This window comes from Balaenoptera acutorostrata, chromosome 14 (assembly GCF_949987535.1).
Source record: "Balaenoptera acutorostrata chromosome 14, mBalAcu1.1, whole genome shotgun sequence".
Lineage (NCBI taxonomy): Eukaryota > Metazoa > Chordata > Mammalia > Artiodactyla > Balaenopteridae > Balaenoptera > Balaenoptera acutorostrata.
Window position 1 is genome coordinate 26,559,663 of NC_080077.1, and position 22,086 is coordinate 26,581,748.

The window sequence follows — 22,086 nt, forward strand, 5'->3', positions numbered from 1 at the left end:
TGCTTTTACACGTTTCGCAACAATCCAGATGACACTTCTAGCCTCTGCTCATGCTTTACAACAGTGAATCAGGACAAGACATAGATTTGCTAATGTGCATTTAATCACCAAAGGACTGAAGATGTCTGGGCTTTTATTCTGTAATGTTTCTAAGACTGTGTCCATTAAATGCAAACAAAAAAGGAAGTCTTGGCAGAACAGGAGAAGTGATGTACACTTGATGATCGGATAGATTTAAATATTATTCATGGCATATAGCCTAGTTCATGCTCTAGCTGTTTCTATGGCTTGGGCTTCGTCGGTCTTCCACTGCTCCGCTACATCATCTGCTAACGGATCATCTGGATTGGGAGCACTTAACAAAGCCTGGATCGATAGCAACTGTGCGGATCTGCAGTGCTGGGGACCACTTATCTTTCAAAACATCTAAACATATTCTTCCCAACTTGTCTACATTAGGATGATAAATTTTGGTCATGAAACGTATTTTAGGGGCTGCCATTGGGTATTCTTCTGGAAGGAATAGTTCAAGTTTAAAAGTCCCTCCCTCAAAGGGGGAATCCTGAGGGCCAGCAATGACCACATGAACATAACGGGCGTTGCTCTCATCTGGTTCTGCTTTAATGCCGGCAACTGGCTCTGCCAGCAAACGCTGGGTTTCCTTGATAATCCTGTGGTGCAGCCCGGCCATCTTGTCAGATCCCGAGTTCGGCCTCTGGTCTCAAAAGAACCTATTGTTATCAATTAGAGATACACACTGATGTATATGTGAGTGTGAGGACACAATATCTGGAATTTGCTTTAAAATAATCCGGAAAAAAAAAAAAGAGGTGACAGATGAAACAAACTTGGCAAGATGTTTCTAAGTGTTGAAACTGGATGATGGATATATGGGGGCTCATGATATTCTTATCTGTTTTCTTGTATGTTACAATTTCCCACAGTAAGTTTAGAAATAATTATAAATATTTCTTTAAATGCATGGTTCTAAAATCTGGCTGATGATCAGAATCTCCTGGGCAGCTTCAAAAAAAAAAAAAAAGAGAGACTCCAGGAGCTGCACAGTCCTTCGGCATTCATCTTCTATAGGTACACTTGTACTGGGTGGAATGGGCCATTTATAATTTCCCAGGACACTGGTGCCTCCGGCGCTCACGGCCAGCACATAGGTCACCTCTTCTAAGATCTGACCCAGAAGTCTTACACTCCTTCCTCCCCTCTGATTTCTTTCCTGCCGGTCTCTCTCTGCTCCTCCCCCTTGTCTTTTCTCTCTGTACTTCAGTAAGGCTGAGGGCAGGAAACTGCAGAGAAGCACAGGGAACAGGCACCGGCACGTCTTTCCTACTTCCCTCTGGGCCTCCATGCCTTCCCTGTTAAACCAGATGCCTTACCCTTAACAGTCAGTTCTCTTAATATCTATGGGTGACAGATGTACCCCCAGCCCAGGTGTTCCTTGAAATAAAGTTGTTTGGGAAGTGTGGTCTTAATATTGGGGCCTTTCTCTTTCACCATTCATAAACAGAAAACATCAAAATTTGTTCTTAAATAATTTACTTTTTAATCTTGACTTCTGTGAAAAGTTACATTTAAATTTAGGAAAACTTGAAGAAAGCCAATAGAGAGTCAACAGTTTTCTATCAGAGACAACTAAATGTGCAAATTTCAAATGTTTTCTATAATAAGTATAAATAATTCCATTTATTCACATTAAGAATGAAAATGTTGATACATATAAAATATTAAAATAGCAACTTCAAAAGAACTAAATGGAAACACTGAAGTTTATCTGAAATCTTTAGAAAGACATTATAAAGAGATCTGTCAAGGAAAAAGGCTTATGGTATCTCCAGGGGAAAACACATCACGTAGGACAAGTAAAGACTGGAGAGTTAGTTACAGATTGCCAAAATTTTCAGGTCTTAAGTCCAGACCCTCGAAAAAAAAAAAATAGCAGCCTTTACCTCTGGGGACAATGTGTTTCCCTTCTTTTTTCTTCTAGAACAAGTATGAAAGCAACACAAAACACACAGAGAAACTGCAGGCCAAGGACAGAAAGAAACTTCCTCGTACTCATGGTTACAAGGTTGTGCTGTCCCAATGCTAAGGTGGCCACGAGGTCACTGCCCTGCACCCCAGCACACAGCATGAACACAGCAAACAAAACCATCACCAAACGCTCCATATTTCCCCGTGACCTTCTCCAATCTCATCCCTGCTCCTTCCCAATCGTCTCTCTAAGGAGGTAGGATACGCAGAAGCATCTATACACTGTGGAGAACGGTTTCTCATCGGAGGGCTGGGAAGTGGCTCTGGCCAAAGTTTCACGAGGAAGCGTGAGAGTTTAGTGAATTTATTTTCGATGCGACTTCTTCTTTCCAAAATGTGTGGAAAAGGTCGACTCCCCTACTGTGGTCAGGAGTTTGCTGTGTCTATAACATGACTGAGAGCCAGTATGTTATCTCAAGAAGACAGTATAGCAATTTCTGCAGACCAGAAGAAACAGCTTCACTTAAATAACCTGAAAGTTTGCAATAAAATAAATAAAGTGATTACACAGACACAAAAGTCTGCTGGTGGAGTTCACGTGGGCTGTGTCTAGAGTCATGCTTGCCCCTACAACAACCAGAAAATAGGTTATTATTATCAGTCAGTCTTCTTACTTAAACTTCTGGGGCAGCAGCACAACGTAACAAACAAAATTCCCTCATACATAACACAAGGGGCCATTATGTATGTATACAGGTTTATGCTCACCTCAGTTCAAGTTAACCTTTAGAAGTAAAGACAGTGATCACCAAAAGAGTTACACATGTGCCCACTGAGAATACTCTGAGTTTTACAAGGTGCATATCGTAAGGAGCAGCTGGTGTGCTTTTCACCGTGGACTTGTTCAGTCCCAGCAGCCTCGGCATCAGTCTGTGGACGGTTCTGCTTCTGCCGGGTCCGTGGGAAAGGAGCGAGGCAGGGAGGGAAAAACCATGAACGACTGGCACTCCGCGTCTGCCCGTTATCCCTGAGCTTCCCGAGCTTCCGGCACAGGGCCTGCGGGCCTCAGCTCGCCATCTCCGAGAACTGCTGATGGAGGGCAGGGGGACTGGCTCCGAGCTTCCCAGCCCGCCTGACCTGCATCTTTCCCCTTTTCTCGAAAGAGGACGCAGCAGTCCTGGCACGCGTTCTGAGTCCATGAGGTTCCTGGCCGCCTGCTTGGAAGGAGAGGAGGAGGAGCTCTGGGCTGAAGCCCACACCACCTGCGGCCAGTCACACGCTTCAGATGCCAGGCCGGTGACCGAGAGCTTCTTTCCTCCCCTGCTCAGAGACACCCTGGGCCCGCCGTGCAGGGCCGGACCCTCGGGTGGCACCGGGGGCACAGAGAACACAGCACCGTGCGGGCTAAGGCTCCAGGCCCCTCCGGGCCCGGGCTGGCCCCCTGGGTCAGGTTAGCCATACATCTGCTTGAACTGAAAGCACTCGTTGCAGTAGCCGTTGCACTTGGCGTTGCCGAAGTGGTCACAGGCGGGGGCCCGGCAGCGCTGCGTGGGGGGCTCCTCAGGGACGGGCTCGGGCCGCCGGGCGCTGGTGCCCACGCGCTGGCCGAGGTGCTGGCACTCCATGCACAGCTCCTGGCTGCAGCAGGCCAGCACGTCCCTGCAGGTGGCCCGCGTGCACTTGGGCCAGGAGGTGCTCTGGGTGGCTCGGGGCAAGTCTCGGTGCTGGCTCGCCCTCTGGGTGGAGAAAGCAGAGAGAACCACTGTCACGTTCATTGTTCAGGGACCACACGGTACCATCTCATCCGACGGTGTGGGTTCTACAAAGGGCTGGGGGTGGTGAAGGGCATCTGCCTGACCAAGGGGACAGGGGGAGCCTCCAAGGACCTCTCCTCCCCATCCCATGAGAACAGACCTGGCCCCAGGGAGGCCCGGTGGAACCACCAACCCTAACACGGAGGCCGGCAAAGGCTGGGCCGGCTCGCTTCCGTCTGGATTAATACTAAGGTGCTCTCATTTAGACCGATTCCCTACCACCCTCCAACCAGCAGGAGAGGCGTCTATCAATGAATGTTTGCTTTTCTTATATGCCAGTAAGTGGAGGCACCCGGGATGTTCTGCCTCTTCCTTCTATCTCATAATAAGAGGATTATTTAAGAAATTCTGCACTTCTGCTACAAATCCAAGAAGTCTCCGATTGCCATTTGGCTTTTCGGAGGCTTTAACGGGTTTTATTCCACGGCTGGTTTTATTTGCTTCTTAAAATGAATCTAAAGTAAACTTAGGCCATGAAAATCAATAGGAACTGCTGCGCTTCCAGCCCTGGGGGCCAGGCTGACTTTTCCCCTGGTTTTTCCCTGGAACTCAGCAGGGAGGAAAGCCTGCTTATCACTTCGGCAAGGAGGCCGGGCCCACAGGAGAGGGGAATGTCCCTGAAGATGTCTCACCAGGTGCTCTTCAGCCCTTTTCGCTTCATGAAATCTCTGATTCTGAGCTTCGATGAAACACTTCTGACAGTATCCTTCAAACACACTGCTTCCGAGGGCGCCGCATTCCCTGCCCAGGCAGGGGACAGTGTTCTGGAACCTGGAGGCCGTGGGGCTGGCTTTCCCTGAGGCAGGGACAAAATCTACAAGAGAGCAGAGGCTCATCAGCAACACGTACGGTTCACCAAGCGGACAGATGCTGACATCGGAGAAACAGACAGGTTCCTAATACAGATTAGACCAGCTGCGCTCTACCTACGAGAGCAACCTTTTCAGAAACCTAGCAAAATAACCAAGAGAAATAATACTAAAATAAAAACATCTTTGACTTTACAGATCTCTCCCTTTGGAACATGCCACACTGGTCGGTCACAGTAACAGAACAAGCAGAGACATAAAGCGCCCGTCCTTCTTTCAAATTTGAGATTTCCAAAACCACAAATGGACTCTTACAACGTCAGTGAAGGCCGCTCTCTTTCCAGCTACCGCTCATCAGGTTTTGAATTTTCCCTAGTATGCCAGAGTTTCAAAAGAAGTCTCGTTTAAATTCTACCTTACAAACACTACACCACATGACCTTATAAAAACAAATTCTCTGAACTCTACCCACAGGGCTCTTGTGGGTTTTGGAACATGCTGTTCTGTGCTTCTGCTTCCACGTGTGCCGGCAGAGACACTGTGACTGTCCCCCCACGCAAGGCACACTCTACACCACAGCCCCTTCTTGAATTTCAGGGGCAAACTGCCTTCTACATGGGGTTTTGAAACAGGGGTGAAACCCATCCTCTCACTCACGTTTATTTTCTCTGTACTCGATGAAACACAGCGTGCAAAAGCCTTTGTTCTCTGGAGTCCCAAAATACATGCAGCCCGCTTTCCTGCACTTGCTGGTCCCCGTCCTGTCCCCTGGAGTCCGTGCGGCCGGGGAGCGGCGGCCAGAGGGAGCCTCGGGCCCGGCTCTGCGGCAGGCGTGCGGGGAGAGGCTCTGTGCGAGCTGTGAGGGGTCAGACTTGGAGCGCTGGTGGCAGGAGAGGGGGCTGCTCGAGCTGAGGTTCGGGGCGGGCTCGGCTGTAGTCCTTTTAAAGCAAGCGCTGCAGATCCCATTAAACGTCCTGGTGACGTCCTGGAGGCAGGCTCGGCACTTGCCGGGGTCGAGATGCTGCGCGGGGTCCGAGCGGTGGCCCGCGGGGAGCTGCCGGGCGTTGTGGCATCGCTCGCAGAAGCCATTGTGCTGCACGTTGAGGGTGAAAGGGCAGCCGGGGCTCCTGCACTTCATGGCCGTGGTCTCGCTGAACAGGAAGAGACTGGGTGCTGTCGGAGGGGCTGAGTGGGGACCCCCGGCGGGCTCCTCGGGGCTCCAGGCCTCCCCCCGGGAGGCCCCGAGCACCAGGCGGGGCAGCGCCTCAGGGCCCGGCTTGGAGCTGGGCTTTGGGGCTTTGGTTTGTTTCTTTTGCCGCCTCTCCGAGCACTCGTGGCACAAAGGCTGGGTGTTCACGGACATGAAGAAAGGGCAGTTGGGCGTTTCGCATTTGATGTCCATGAGAGAAAGCTGGGGGACGGAAGGTTCCAAAGGATTCTGGGGGTGCGTGTCTCTCCGCCCCTGCTCATTGTTTTCCTGCCACTTCTTGTACTCGTGCTGGACAAGCTCAAAGTAATCATCTACCAGGTTTATTTCTTTGGGTAAGTTAGCTTCATCCAACCTAAAGACCAAAAGGAAAAACATGAGACTACACACATACACACACACACACATACGATTTTACACCACTAGATCATAGAGCAAACTTTTAAAATGTGGGCTGTGGTGATAACTTCATAACCATTCACTGAAATGCAGCCTATGATGAAGACTTTGCACCTCTAACGTAACACGGTCCAATACTGTTGAGAAGACGTCATTATTTCGAGAATCAGTCTCATTTAATTAATTTTGGTCCACCCCAAATTATAGATAATTCTAAAGAAAGGGCTACTCAGGGGCTGCTTCTACACTTAATTACCCTCTTCCTCTTTGAAAAAGTCACTTTTACTTTCTAACTTCTCAGAGATCAAATTTCTAGTGAAACATTATTCAGGGTATTCATTTGCGATGAGCTTACTTTATAGTACAAACTACCTTGTAACGTGTTCTGTATTTTGCTTTATTAATTTATTTTATTAATTTTAAACGTGCACCTGGTCTCTATTGGCGGTAACTGCCACCAGCAGTAACTAAGAGGCGGACACACCATCAGGCGCTACCTACTGACTTCTGACTCTGTAATTTGTTCATCTCCACTCTGAGAAACCGATTCTCTTAGGCCTTCTCGGTCTTGTGCATTTCAAGTTCTAGGAAATAGGCATCTCTTTATCATCAAGCCAGTGTTTACAATTTTGATATCTGTACAACCTGCACTCTGGGTCTCTCCTCCCCACCCCATGCGGCCAAGTCACGTGCCTGCCACATAAACACATTCTACAGCTCAGTCTGTGTCTGGTGTGTCTGCCTTACCCAGAAGCCAGGAGAATGAGTGTTTTGTTTCTAAGAATTTTCGCTTGCTAGTCTAGCACTAGGGCAATTAAAAAAAAAAAAACAACCCATCCTTGATGTGAACGCACTTTTTAAAGCCACAGGGCTGACGCTCACCATCCAGACATGCAGTAAAAATCATTTTGGATAAATTACTTGTTCCCATTTGAAACCCAAGTTAGTGCCACCTGAAGTGATTGTCTCTGACTCACACACGAGCCCCTAAACTTGTTTCACGCTGGAGGAAACCAGCTTCAAATAACTCTACTGTCGGTCTTTGGGGTAGCAGCAGCTTAAAGATGACGAAGGATAGAGCAAAACACAAACTGCTTACTTTGCAGCGTTAATTAAATGGGTGGTGCCACGGCCCCAGCCTTGAACAGGGATTTCTATCACCATCAAGTACTCTTTCAGGAGCTTGTCCTTCGTCTCATTTTCAGGATCTGTCAAAAAGTGAACTTGTAAGTCTTCGAATCTTCCTCTCTCTCTGTTAACAAGTGGAACGGCTCGGATTTCTGAGGGAAAAAAAATAACACATCAGCAAAATATGATTCTACTAAAGGAGATTATGTGTGAGGCCATATATATAACGACTACATTTTGAAAATGCAGAAAGGATACAACTACAGAGTGGAAAAGTATTATCTGGCCACAAAATCAAATGGGGAAACGAACTGTGCTAAACTCTTAATAAAAAACACACGGTTGGGACTTCCCTGGTGGTGCAGTGGATGAAAATCCGCCTCCCAATGCAGGGGACATGGCTTCGAGTCCTGGTCCGGGAAGATCCCACATGCCGCGGAGCAACTAAGCCCGTGCGCCACAACTACTGAGCTTGCGCTCTAGAGCCCGGGAGCCACAAACTACTGAGCCCATGCACCTACAGCCCGTGCTCCACAACAAGAGAAGCCACCGCAATGAGAAGCCCGCGCACCGCAACGAAGACCCAATGCAGCCAAAAATAAATAAAATTTAAAAAACCCAAAAAAACTCTACATGGTTTCCAGGAAGCCCACAGCATATTAAGCAGCCTGGAGACAGTAGGTCTTATTGGTTAAATCCCACACTCAGAACCAGACCGACCTGGGTTCGAGTCCTGACTTTGCTACCATCCATCTCTGTGACATCAGGTAAGTTATTTAACTTCTCTGGGCTTCAAGTGCCTCATCTGTACTATAAGGCTATCGCATCCACAGGGATGCTGTGAAGATGAAGTGAAATAAAATAATGTACCTAAGCCTTTGTAAAGTGCCTTATTAGCTCCTCATTACGCTACTACAATAATAGCTAACCTGCCAGACATTTACCTGCCCCATGCCAGGCACTGTATTATGGGCTAATTAAGAAATGGTAGCAGTAATATACATTATCTCCTACTTGCCACTAACGTGCTGAAAGTACTTCCCAAACTATAGACAAAAAGTTGCGGGCGCATTACGATGACTGTTATTGCATCACTGTTGCTAAACAACTGACAGAACACTGTATTTAAATAAAACTAATTCACTTAAATGAGACTTTCAATAAGGAGCAAAAAAGCAAACCCTGACGTTCAGGAGAAACGGGGTGTACCAGTATCTACCAGCAAGTACAAATGTGAATAGATGCTCAGTTTGCTCACCAGGTCCACTGTCCTTCATGGTCACCAGGGGTACAAAGTGTTGGCTGTCGTAGCCGAGAATGATGGGGTATCTGTAGCATTCCTGCGCAGGCCAATGGAGAGGCAAGTAAATTCCGCCCACCTTCAAAGGAGCGAAATTGGAACCCGATTCCAAACTTCTCAGCATTTTGTCTGTTTAAGGAAACAGAAAGAAACAATAAGGCCCTCCGTGGCTTTCATCAGATTCCATTCAACTATGGTCTCCTGTAACTTTGGTAGCATGGGTTTTGCTAAGAGGTAAAGCACTAAAGCTGAAAAGCACTTACATACAGGTAAGCCCTCAGCAGGCATCTCACCTGAAATGACAATGATCGGCCTTCTGAGGATGTTGCAAAGGACAAATATGTGTATTTCTTCCAGTGAATTATACTGAAGTCCACTGCGGGCCACTGGTATGTCCGCGGATGCCATTTTGACAAGGCTGTCCCATTCATCAGTCCAATTCTAAGGGGACAGAAAGGAAATCATTGAATGTACTCTGCACTAAAAAACAATTCTGGCTTCACTCTATAATCAATCACTTGTATCACTCAGCTTACTTTTACCCTTTCTTGAAATTATCATTTAAACGATCACCCTTTTGTCCCCACTTTGGTTTTCTTCCCTTACTTTTTTCCACTACAAGGCAAACTCAAAAGTAGGGGAGGATGGGGAGAGCACCTGCTTTCAAAAAAATCCCTGATGAGGCATAATGTCAACACTCCTCATCCAAATGTGCACAAAAATCCCAAACTTGTGACTGAAAATGGGGAGGCACCCGTCTGAATTTGATTGGCTGGCGCTCAGTAAAGCATGAGAAGGTCAATCAAACTGAAAAACAACTAAAACGCCACAGGGAAGCCCAAGATCAGAAAGATCATTCTAAGATGACTCCCCAGCTGGGAAGCTGCTGCCCTGGAGCCCCCCAGCAGTGACAAGAGCCTCAGGTCCATCCCACAGGAGGCTTCTGGTGTTTTCCATCAACTCTGCTTTGCCAAGTTCATGTGACCCGGCAAATCACATGCTCCTTGAGAGCAGGGACTGGCCGAAGGTACTGTTTTGCCACCATGGAGCTCTGTCAATAGATGCTTGATGAGGAAACACAACATACCCGGGTATCGTAGCAAAGCCCCGTTTCCACGAATTCCTGAGACTTAAGAGACTCCAGCTGCCAGCGGAATTTAAAGTTGCGGGTGTCCGTCTCCTTGAGGGTGCTGAAGAGCGCCTTCCTCAGGACCAAGTCTGTGTCCTGAACACCCCACATGTACTGGGAAGCAGCGTGCATGAGGCAGTTTCCGTCACCTGAGGACAGAAGGGAAGCAAATTCAAGCAATCTACATCTAAGGCCTAGCAGGGGTTTACAGAATAAACTAGCCTTACGGCTACCATGCGGGGACCCAATAGCGCTTGTGAGAAACGCCAGTGGTTTAATGTCTTAGTCGAAGGGCTAACTGGTAACATTTCACAAGGTGATGACAGCTTTAACGAAAGAAAAATATATCATTCTTTGAACTCTTATTTTTAATGAATGATACTAACAGAGCCAAGGAACCAGGGACCGAGAGTCAGGGGCCCTTGGTTCCAGCCTGGCTCTGCCCTAACTAGTTTAGGTGACCTTGGGGGGAAATTCCTTAACGTCTGAGTATTTTTCCTCTTTGGAAATGAGGACATTGGATTATGATCTCTGAAGTCCATTCCTTTCTAACATGCCTTGATTTTCTGGCTAAGACGCTGGCACTATTGCTCTCTGACTCTGAGAGAGAACCCCCAGGGTAACATGCTCAAACTAGGAAGCTGGTCTGCCTCCATTTACTAGACAGGGACAGTCTGGCCATGACTCAGTGGTACATGACTTGACCATCCCACCACAGCCTTTGGGGCCTGGGAGCTTCCTCTCCTGGTCTGTAAAGTGGGATTGAGAAGACTGAATTACCTACTGCCTGCCCACCTCACCCCCAGAAATGCCTTGTGTGAACCCGCCTGTTAGCAATTAGAGTCCTTTTTCAGAGTTAAAGAGGGCCTCAATGTCTACATTTGAAAATAGTTCAGTGTTTAGGGCTGGCACTTGAAGAATTTTGAGCCTTTTGAGAAAAAGATAGGTCTAATTTTATTCTATCACTTTGTTACTTTTATAGGTTAAAATCCACAATTCATGAGACTGCATTGCTTTTTGAACTCCAAAGAATAAACATTTTGGAGGTCTGTTTAATATTAAAAAAGTTAACTCCTTAGTCTCTTTTGGGAAGTGCATAATTGTTTTTATAAAGAAAAGTTCAATCGTGTTCTTACATTGTTCTATGGGGCAATAAAGCTATTTGAAATTTTACCAAATCTTAATTATAGGCAACTGTAAACAACAACAACAACAAACCCTCAAAAATATATCTGCAGCCAGTATCCGTTCAATTTACACACTTAGAAAAACTAGCTAAATAAACATTCAAACAAATGAACCAAAAAGATCGCTCAAGGCTTGTGTCTTGGCAGAAATGTAGCAACAACTGCATTCTGTTGAAATTTCCCCTTTGCAAAATCTAGAGCAAAGATAAGGCTTTTTTTCTTCTTGTGCTTACTTTCAGTTCTTTATTGAGATGCACCAGCATAAAATTCCCTAAGTAACATCTGGAATTCCCCAGCGCTAAGTTATTTGACTAGCAATTGAGCAACAGCTATTGTACTTTTTGTTCTGGTGTGTAGACATTTAAAGTGCGAAGTGCACCCTGGACTTTCCAAGTGGGTGTGGTCAGGGTGAGCTGGAATAGGGCTACTCATTATACAAGTGAAATCGCTGCAGCCAATAGACGTTGGAATTTTTCACATGAAGTTTCAATTTTATGCCACCTACTCCCTTCCTCAATCACCAGTCTCATATCCTCAAATGCAAACTTGTGAATCACCCCCTCCCCAAACAGACCATTGACTTTGTAGAGCCCTCCTATAGGGGGAAGGCTTAAAAAAAAAGTGCTAATAAAAATCAGAGAGGAAAAGTCATTTGTTTCCTTCCTTCCCCTAAATATCTTTTCTTCCTTTTCCAGAAATTTAAGGAACTTTTTTGCAAGTGGTGAAATAAAAGGATTCTGAGCCTAAAAATCCTTACTTCTCAGAAAATCATATCAGAATGCACTTGCTTTTGTAGTTTTGTTTGGAGCGTGAATCCTTGATTTAAATGACCTATCTTTGCAAAGCAAGTATTTACTTTTTATATTCCATTTTTTTCTCTTAAGGAACCAGAGCAAGTTAACCCTAAAATCTCAGTTCAGTTCATGATAATATGGTTTTTCTCTTTCTACCACATTTCTAATTTGGCAGAATCTCTTCTTTCCAACTCTCCCACCTCTTTTTGTAACCAAATGGGAGAGAGTTAAAACCACAGACTGTCAGGAACATAAACCCCTTGATGATGACTTAACATAATTACCTACTTCTAAGCATCACTTGACTTAATGCCAAGAACAACGTAAACACTACATAGCCCCAGTTTTCTTTCTATGTTTCTAAGAATCTATGCTTCAAAAATAAAAGCAAGATGTTGAGGTAATGCTAACTTCCAGAACCAAAGGAAAAAAACATGTCCCTCAATCGTGCCAAGTTACCCAAGTCAAAAATGGCCAAAGTGAATGTTCCAATTTATTTAAGTTGATGTTCTTATCATCTCACTGTCAACAAGGATGTACTAATTTTGCCCTTCGACGTATTATTTTGATCGGGATGGTTTAGGGTTGTCACTGATCTGAGGACAGGAGCCTTTTGAGAAAAAGGCCTTACTTAAGACCATAAGCAGTCCACTTGCTTCTTGTAATAATTCGCTACATTTATAAAGTAGAATTTTGTATCTGCATGAAACAGTATGTTCAAACGTTTCTGTGATGTGCATACTCTTGCTCAAAGGAAATAAATAACAAACAAAACAGTAAAGCTTAGAACAGGAAACACCTACTAGTCATAAAAGGCCATTGGGAAGACAGTCACAGACAGCAAGAAATGCAGTACAGTACTAGGAATCCCTAAAAAAACATGAAGTAGAGGTCTAAAACCTGCACTAAAAATCTCAAGTATCTTTCTAGTTCATATCATGGGATTGTAGGCAACAGAACCCAGGTAAGGGAGGAGCTGACAACAGTCACTGGTTAACCCATAAAATGTCACTGATTCAAGAAGTGTAAGGCCATCATCACAAGCATTTTCTAATGACAGTGGGAAACGCTACCAGTTTTCACACAATGCTTTCCTTTTGAACTTAAAGCCTTTTGATATTTCCATTACTGGCTAAGGAAGGGTATTTCACAGATGATTAAACAGTTGCAAGAATTACATACAGAAGTCATACATACATACCGTACACATATACTTAATAGGTGCATGGTGTCTAGAAATGCATTCTTAAAGCCTCAGTGTGCTCTGCTGTCTAACATACACTAGAAAATATCCTTGATTAAAATATTCACAAAACAAGCTTGCTTTCGTTACGTGCCCCTTATAGAATCTCTCTACTAAGGTACCTACGGCCTTAAGAGATTCGATTTGTACTGGTGCTATTACCTTCTAAGAAATGGGCACCCAGGCCGGTGGGAGCCACCCCAGCCCCCAGACAAAAGCACGTCTTACCATTTGTTTTCAGCGCCACAAGCTTCCTGACTTCTCGACACCAGTTGAGCTTCTTCTGGCTTTCCAGGGAGGCCTGGATGTTTCTGTCGATGAGAGCATTGTGGATGATCTCCCGAAACTGTGGACAAAACTGGCAAGTTCTGAACATTTCCAGTGTGTACCGGTGCATGGCTTTAAAATGGTGAATGATTCCATTGGTGGGTTTAAAAATATCTTCTGGAGTTCTCTCTCTTATCTTCACAGCTTTCCGCATATTGCTCAAATACAAAGCCAGAGGAAGGAGTTGCTCAGCCATGGTGCTCTCCAACACCTGAAGAGGAGGGAAAGAAAACCCCACGCCGTTAGCTCGGCTTTGATATGACTCCTATATACCTGCCTGCAGGAAACCCCAGTGTTTGATCTTGTCATTACCCTAAGCGGTAGGCAAAAGATCTTAGTCACCTCTACTCCCAGGATACTAGCTGGCCCCAAAGATGAACTCACACCGGACTGTTTTAAGTTACATCACTTTTAAAGATTAGTCTAAACAAGAGAAGGAAGGCGGGGAGTGGGCAACGAGGAGGAGGGGAATAACCCATGTTTTCAGTAACATTTGTCAGGGAACCAAGCCTGTCTGTCAGCAACAGGTATGGTGCCTCGTAACCGACTGAAAATCCCACTTCATCCTGATGCCGCTCTGGGGCAGCCACTGGATTTTAGGCACCCTGAATGCCAGTTACAGGCACAATGTAGTCCTGACAAGTCTGGCTCCTTTCCTAACAGCACCACCGAGCAACCCTTGCTCTTAGGCAAAGTCTTGATTGACCTCTTTCAAGCACTCCCTCCCTATACTGGAAAGATAATAAATATTTTCTGAAAAATCCTGCAATTTTATGCTGCCACCTAGGCTATTGATTGGACTTTTCTCTTTAGTCTCCAAAAGAAATATTTATAAAGCGTTTACTTGTAAAATGTATTATAATATACAAAGAGTTAAACTGAATGTTTTATAACCAACAAAAAAGCTTATTCCCAGCAAGATGTTTTGCAATTTTAAGAGCAAACAGTCAGCGGTCTTTCAGAACCTCTCCACTGAACTTAACAACATCAGAATAAAAAATAGAATAATAATAACAATAATAGAATAATAAATTCTATACTTCCAAGAGCAGATATTGGAAGTACAGAACTATATTCTATATAATTACAGAATTAACTGTATTACTTCAACTCAACCGTCAACCAAATTTTATTATCGTCCTCCAGGTACCAACACTCAGGTGGATTTCGCACCCTGTCTTCACCCTGAAATCTTCAAGCACAATGAACTGGTGGAAAGAAATAAAAGTCTGGAAGCAGACAAGGAAAGAAGTTTCAGCCAGAGGGACCACTCAGGACAAATGAAAGAGGAGGGGGGCAAACCCCAGCATCTCCAACCCATGCCAACAGCATGGAATGATGGAATGATGTAACGTGGGATCTTTACAGAGCAGAGCTTTGTGGAGAGCCAGCTCACATTCGCTGGCCCTTAGTAGGGTACCTTGCCATCCATCCTAATTTCCAAAATGAAGACAAAGATATTTTCAGAGCATGAAGAGAGCCCCTAGGAAGTTTCACTGCATTTGTTGATCCCACTCCTGTGTCATACTCTTTACCAGGGCAAGCCTCTAGCTGAGAAAGAAGCTAAACCAATGTAAGAGGGAGAAGAAACCTAGATTACAGAGAAGCCAGTCCTGGTGGGTCTCAGCTCTCTCAAAGCCATTGATAAAATGGTCTAAATTCTCATGGCCCGCTCCAAGGAGAGAGGTAGACTAGAAGACTCTGAGGTTGCTTCTAGAGGTGGTAGATTTAGCTCAGGATTCCTTATCTGATAGCTGGGTGATGCCTGGAAGAAGTCATTCTCTGGGTCAAATGGCAATCAGTGCTTTGATGTCAGATATTCCTTGCAGGTGGATTTGGGCAAAATCATGGCAGGACCACAGACACAACGAAGGGACAAAAATATCACACACACTTCCCCTTGGTGGCATGGCAAATGCCTCTTTCACGATGTCATTCATTTGTCCATCCATCACTCAACAAGCACTGCCTGACCACATACTTCTACTGCCTGACCATCAGCTTGATGCTGAGGCTAAAGATAAAGACAACCTTATTCCCCGGCTTGAAATCACATGACCACCTTAGTCTCCATCCACGGCAACTGCGGTACCGGTCCTGCTCAGGTATGTCCCACACCATCCAGGGGCAGGGCTTTGCTGAGAAGCCCGGTCTTCCAACACCCGCCCTTTGCTAATCTCAGGACACCACTCCTGTGGTTGCAGTGCCTGCTTCTCTCACAAGGAAACAGACAGGCAAGAGGAAGATTTGAAACAAGCTAGTTGTAGCTTCTTTTTGCTTTTTTGACTCTTCTATTATCTTCTTCTTCACCTAAGATCTTTCAGCAAAGTTTTCAAATAGTGAGAGCTGGAACCATAGGCAAGACATGCAAATGTCAACATTTGAAAGCCCGGTGTCACCTCACTCATAGGTTCAGCCTCGCACGGCCTGCAGAACTGCCTCCTTAAAAGAAATCAAAACCCACCGCCCAACTGCCCAGGACTTGGACTTCTCCACACTTAAGATTAAAGAATAATCTGACCAGTGATAAAGAATTTCTGAGCTATGACTGTAATGTCCTTATATGCAAAGACATACAATATTACCCGTAACACTTCTTTCATGTTTGTTACGTCATTGGCTTTTTATCAACAAATATCGACTTTAGAAAGTACCCCTCCAAAAATTCAAAAATTGTACAAAGAATTGGAAAAAAAAAAAAAAAAAAAGAAGCACTTTAGACCACGGAGACTGAAGCAGTAACTGGCTGTTTAATACTCTGGGACATTAGGGCTGTGGTCCAGAGGACCCTGAAACACTGGTTCTCTCAGAAGGCTGCCCTGAGATACTTGACCAGAGCGGCTTTCCAAGGAAAGAAGATCAGAGGCAGGGAGAACTGAAAACAAAGCGGTCTCAACAAGTTCTGAGCTCCTTCCTTACTTAATACCACGGCTTTCCTGAAAGGCCAGGTGGCAGGATGTGGGACGACCCCGGCTGACAAAGACAGTCTGACTGGGGGATAGGGGCCTGCAGATGCTCTAAACTGGAGCCCCCAAAGGCAGGCCGACCACCCACTGCTACACGCATACTTCTCTGACACTGCTTAACTCTCAGTGTCTGCAAGCCGTCCCGGGAAGTTGAGCTGACCTGGCTCCCCGCCCCCTGGGTTTTGCTGCCCCTGAGGCATCCCACACCTTTGGGCTGGTGCTACAACAATCTGGAAAGAGGCCACAGCAGTTTGCAAGGGCTACGTAGCCGTAAGCATGCAGAGCTTGATTCCAAAAAAGACAAGCCAAAGAGCAAAGCACCAATGACCACCCGCGACCAAGCGGCCCCGGGGGCGACTCTCCCCGCAGGCAGCTACCTTTCAAGTTCTCTGCATTATCTGCAAGAAACAGCTGGCTGGATCCTTGAATCCCGGCTGTCACCCCAACATCTGGCGCGGCCCCCTCAACTCTCAGCAGATCAGAATCTACAACGGGTACAAACGGCCAACAAACTCCTCTCTGGAACCGCTGCAAAACCAAGGCCAGGTCGACGGGGCCAGCCCGCGGGTCGCTGCCAAATTCGCACCCGCAGCCCTTGCCCGGGGGAGACGGCACAGGGACGCGGGGGTTACCTCTTCGGGACACGCGATCCTCTGCAGAAACCCCAAGTGCAGGTCAGGACAGGCGTGCGCAGCCGGCTGGGGTCACGGTCGGGGGCGGCGCCCCATGGACGCTCTGCTCGGGGTTAGTTCGCGGGCCGCGCCGGCCGGGGGTGCGGATCTCTTCTGCCGCCGCCGCTGCCGCCGCAGTTTCCCCGGCGGCCGCTCTTGCTGCTCCGCCCCCGCGGCCCCTAGCTCGTTGCACTTGCCGCCGCCAAGGCTGCAGACTGCCAGTTCTCTTTTTTCCCTTTCTGTTTTACCGCCCGCGGACAGCCGGGGATTTCCACCCAGGGACTTTCCAGTCACGTGACGCGGGCCGGGCGCCCGGAGCCGGTGGTCTCCTGCCGCTAGGGGGCGCAGGAGACGCGGGAGGCCCGATGCGCTCCGCCCCGCCCCGTCCCCGCCCCGCCCCGCCTCGCCCGACGCCCGAGAAACTCCTGCGCCCCGCCCCGGGGTGTCCCCGCGTGAGTCACCTGGGCATTTCGGAAGCTGGACTCAACGTCACATCCATGTGGAAATCGCAGTGATGGGAACTGGAAATGAAATAGGTTCTTTTTCTCAGCCGTTTTTCTGCAGAAAATCATCAGCTGTGGAGAACAGAAGGGAAATCATAAAGAAAGAAAACCCTAAAAACCACCACAGGCCTGCGCTGGGTTTGCAAAGCTTGGACTGCGCACGTGATGAGCTCGTAGGGGAGCGCCCAACTCTGGGCCCCCGGGGGGATTTCGAGAAAAAGATGCAGTCACAGCCCTTGGTCCCCATCCGCAGCATTCGTGCCAGCCCCGGACCCCAGGCTGCTGCGATGCCGTTTCGAAGTGACGTCAGATCTCGTGGCCCTGCAGCCTCGAAATTCTCAGGGGCAAAGCCAGTCTTAGATAAAATTAAGAATCAGAACCACTATAACCCCCGTCCTTCACTTGACTGATTTCCCATCTCCATTTCTGCGTACCAGGGGCCCGGGTGGCATCCCATTCAGGTAGCATATCAGTTGAGAAATCACTTCTAGTCCCTTCCTGTCCTTGCCACGTCCCCCTAAGATCTTATTAGGAGTCTTTTCAGCCCCCCTCACACCCCCTTATTAAATAAGATTCTAAGGGCAGTGTCTTCACCTAGAGGGTGTCCTGTGGAAATAGGTGTCAGCCCCCTTGGCTGTGCAGGAACATGAGTTGTGGAGAGGGGGCACTAGGTCCTTTTACTGTCTTGGTCACCCCCTTGGCTCGGCTCATTTTCTAGAATGACTTGACTAGAACCAGACTGAAGTATTCTGTACCACTGCCCCCTTGTAGACTTAGGTATACTTGTCAGGCCATATATCTCAAGTTTTGAATTATAAAAATATACTCCTCTCTCCAGTAAGAAACTGCAGAGCGTGGGCTGGAGGCTGCGTGGAGTGTGGCACTTAGAAGAGAGAGTCAATAGTGACCAAGGTCCCAGGGCTGGTGCTGGTCATTTGAAACCGACGGCTGGAGTTTTTTCCAACTCCAAACCTCCTGGTATTTGTCGTCCTCTCATTCACAAATGTTTTCAGCTGCCAACACTCAAACAATGGATAGTCAAGCTAGTAATATAATAATGATAACGGTGATGATACTGCTTATCAAGTCCTTACTATATGCCAGGCTAAGTGTTTGCAATGCATTCTGCCATTGAAGTCTCACAACCCCACTTTGCAGATGAAGAAACTGAAGTTTAAGAAGCTTACGCCATTTGCCCAAAGTCTACACAATCAGTGGCAGAGCCGTGACTGGCGCTGGGCCTGCCTTACTCCAAAGCCCACACTGTTAGGTCCTCTCAGAAAATAATCACTCTCAGAAAAGATCCTACAAAATTTAAAGTCTCAGGGCCTCTGTTTGTGGCCCTGGCCACAGCCTCATAAACTTACAGCACTCACTTAACCAAACGTGGACCCTGGGCAGGGGCAGAATGTGGTCTTGGGACCCAGACAGGGCTTGGGGTCATCCTCAGGAAACTTTCTGAGCTCGTGGAGATGATAAAAGATGATGTATGCAAAAGAACACCCTCAATCCTCAGACCACTCTCCCTTCGTGCTCCTTTGGAAACAGAATTTGCCTGCTCTTGTGCATCACGGTCTGGCTCTGGCCCCTCAACTCCTGTAGCTTCCATTGCCCCTTTTCTGGTTTACATCTGCTCCCTGGTTAGGGAGGAGTTAGGAATGCGATAGCAGGCGTAAGAAGCCTGAAAGACTACACTCATATCTGTCACTTCTAGTTGTCCTGAAATCGCTGCTATACCATCTTGCCTGCCAGGATTTGTGACAAGGTAATGGCAGTCAGAGGCAGGAGTGGTCTGTAACCCTCAGTTTAGCTCTACCCCCATTTCCATAGTTCTACCACTGGAATGATGGTCTCTGTGAGGATGCATTCTTAGCCCCACCCTTCTCTAGTTTTTACTGTTCTTTCTGTCTTCTAAATCAGAGCTCTGGCTGTGCACTTTTCCTTTTCTAATACTTAACACATGGGCAAGACCAATAAGAATTTTCTTGGTAAATCAGAAAGAGTGGAAGAGGAAGGGAGAGTATAGAAGGAGAAACTCCTTATCAGAAAGGGGATATAAAATTTGGGGAAATCTGTGGAATGAATTGAAACCAGAGAGATATAAAAGCCTTGCAAGGGACTTTAATTTCTGCGATAGACCTTATCAAGATGAACAGAACTCTGCAAAGAGAAAGGAATATTTATAAACATTGAGTAGACACATAGGAGAAAAAAAAATGTCTCCTTATAAAGAGAGAAGAGGAATTCTGGTTATGTGGAGTGTTTTGGTGAGTTCCCAAGTTAGGTGTCACTTTTATTGTGGTGCCAACATTCACATGTCGTGAACTTCATACAATGAGCACACATGACCTCTGGGAGTGAGTCCGTGGGACTGTGGCCTGTGTGCCTGTACCACATAATGGAAAAGATGTGCATCCCAAGATAGTGGGGTTGGAGTGGAGGCGGGTGGGGAAGGGGGCAGGAGAAACCTGATTAAAGAGAGGCAGATGTGACAGTTGGGAAGAGGACCCGTATCTGGCTCACCTCAAAACTCAGTCCCTGGGGGCTTCCCTGGTGGCGTAGTGGTTGAGAGTCTGCCTGCCAATGCAGGGGACACAGGTTCGGGCCCTAGTCTGGGAGGATCCCACATGCCGCGGAGCGACTGGGCCCGTGAGCCACAACTACTGAGCCTGCGCGTCTGGAGCCTGTGCTCCGCAACAGGAGAGGCCGCGATAGTGAGAGGCCCGCGCACCGCGATGAAGAGTGGTCCCCGCTCGCCGCAACTGGAGAAAGCCCTCGCAGAGAAACGAAGACCCAACACAGCCATAAATAAATAAATAAATAAATAATTTTAAAAAACAAAAACAAAAAAACAAAAACTCAGTCCATGAGTCTTTCTTAAGAAACAGCCACAGTGTATTTCTGAAAGTGTATGGAATTCCATGGCATGGAAATCATGGGTTAAACTAAAATCGAACATTTTGTGTCTGTGGTACAATTGTTCCCCTTTTCCTGGCATTGTGCTCTGTTGAAAAGGAAAATCCATATTAAACGTATTTTGAAATAGCCTTATGTAAGTATGGCAGTTTAGTTATTGCAGGGTAGCTTTAAATCCTGCTTCAAATTTTAATAACCCTGGGCTGAGTTTTGAGATTATTGAAGTGTGATGTTTGTACTTTCACGGCTGTTATCAGGACTAGTTTTGAGAAGACAATAGAAGTTCTTTGTGGGCTATAACTCCAAGGAGAACTGGGATAATGATGTCACAGGTTTCGTCACCCTATGGATGCCAAATTTTCCTGAAATGCTACTTCTTATCTAGGGACCTCAGATCCTCTACAGTGATTATCTGGGGTGAATGGAGAAACCAAGACCCACACAGGGAAGGGACTTAACTGAGGTAACCCAGTGAGTCACTAGTAACAGGAACAAAGACCCTCCACTAGAAGGGAGGGAGTTGGTTTAGTGCCAAGTACAACCCCTCTTTATCCTACTTTGCCTGAAAGCATGGGGTACTGAAATCTGAAACTTGTCAGAAGATTCATTCCCCAATGAATTCTGGTTTAACTTTCTGTCAACACTTGGCTGAAACACTTGGCAAAGTAATTTTATTTTACATTATGAATGTAAATATTCCATTCTTGGTTTCATTTCCGTTTCTGTGGAGGTTTCTATTAATGATCCAGTATGAATGATGGCCGAAAGATCTAAAATGGGTTTTATTAGGAACCAGCTGGTGTGCGGGGTTGGGTTTAGTAGTAAGCTGGATGTTAACTGAAATAAATTAGTTCCTGTTATTTGGAATAGTGCAAGCCATTGTGAAAATTTGCCTTTGATGCGCTGCCTTTTTCTTCATTTGTCTCTCAATTCCCTTTGTCCAGCTTGGGGTGCCCATAATCCTGCTTCCTTGTCACCCCTGCCTTCTCTCCTTGCCTACTCCCCATCAGCATAAAAAAGGATTTTGGCTTTCATTCTCTCCCAGGGGCCTGTTTTCTGGGACTGGCTAATCTAATAAGGTAATTTGTGTCCATTTTCAAGAACAGATTGCAACGTGTAACTGTGTTATATTTCTTGAGAAACATTCCTATTGACACCAGAACTTCCCAGAGCTTAAAGGTGGAAATTCCAAGCGCCTTAGCAGGCTGGAGGAGAAGCAGCTGTATTTCCATGATTCTGAGAATCCGTAGTTGCAAGGCACACCCTGGATTTGATATCAACATGGTGGGTGGGGCAAACAACCGCATCCTATTAAATGTACACATGTTCTTTCTTTTACTCACTGATTATAGCCTACATTTATTGACGTAATTACATTCCCCCTTCTTCTTTACTGTGTAAAGGAGGAAAGACTTTAGCTCTGCACTCCTAGGTTCTATAGCTGGGTCTACGAACTGAAAATAAATGGAAAATAGGCAGATTAACAGGAGAAAAGGTCTACAAATTTATTAATTTTTAATATTATGTGCATGGGGCATCGCAAGAAATAAGTGTATGTACCTGAGATGAACCAGCCAGACATTTTCTTCTTTCTTATTTGAATGAGTAAACATCAGCAGGGCAGAGAAGCAAGGACCCTCTGCCGGGTGCGCTTATCACGTATGTTTATGCGTGTGTATTATTCTCTTGATTATAGGGAAGTTGACT

General features: G+C 46.4%; 1 protein-coding gene and 1 pseudogene across 1 annotated transcript; both read right to left on the reverse strand.

Moving 5' to 3' along the window:
- Positions 1-234: 234 nt before the first annotated feature.
- On the reverse strand, positions 235-691 carry LOC103001445 (ubiquitin-conjugating enzyme E2 N-like; annotated as a pseudogene).
- An 843-nt stretch (positions 692-1,534) lies between these two features.
- On the reverse strand, positions 1,535-17,195 carry TNFAIP3 (TNF alpha induced protein 3). The gene is made up of 9 exons (XM_007190932.2): positions 16,922-17,195; positions 13,225-13,534; positions 9,731-9,921; positions 8,937-9,084; positions 8,602-8,772; positions 7,315-7,495; positions 5,267-6,171; positions 4,433-4,614; positions 1,535-3,722 (listed from the first exon to the last, which is right to left on the reverse strand). The coding sequence occupies exons 2-9, from the start codon at positions 13,517-13,519 to the stop codon at positions 3,438-3,440; spliced, it is 2,358 nt and encodes a 785-aa protein (XP_007190994.2). The 5' UTR covers positions 13,520-13,534; positions 16,922-17,195; the 3' UTR covers positions 1,535-3,437.
- Between the last annotated feature and the right edge of the window lie 4,891 nt (positions 17,196-22,086).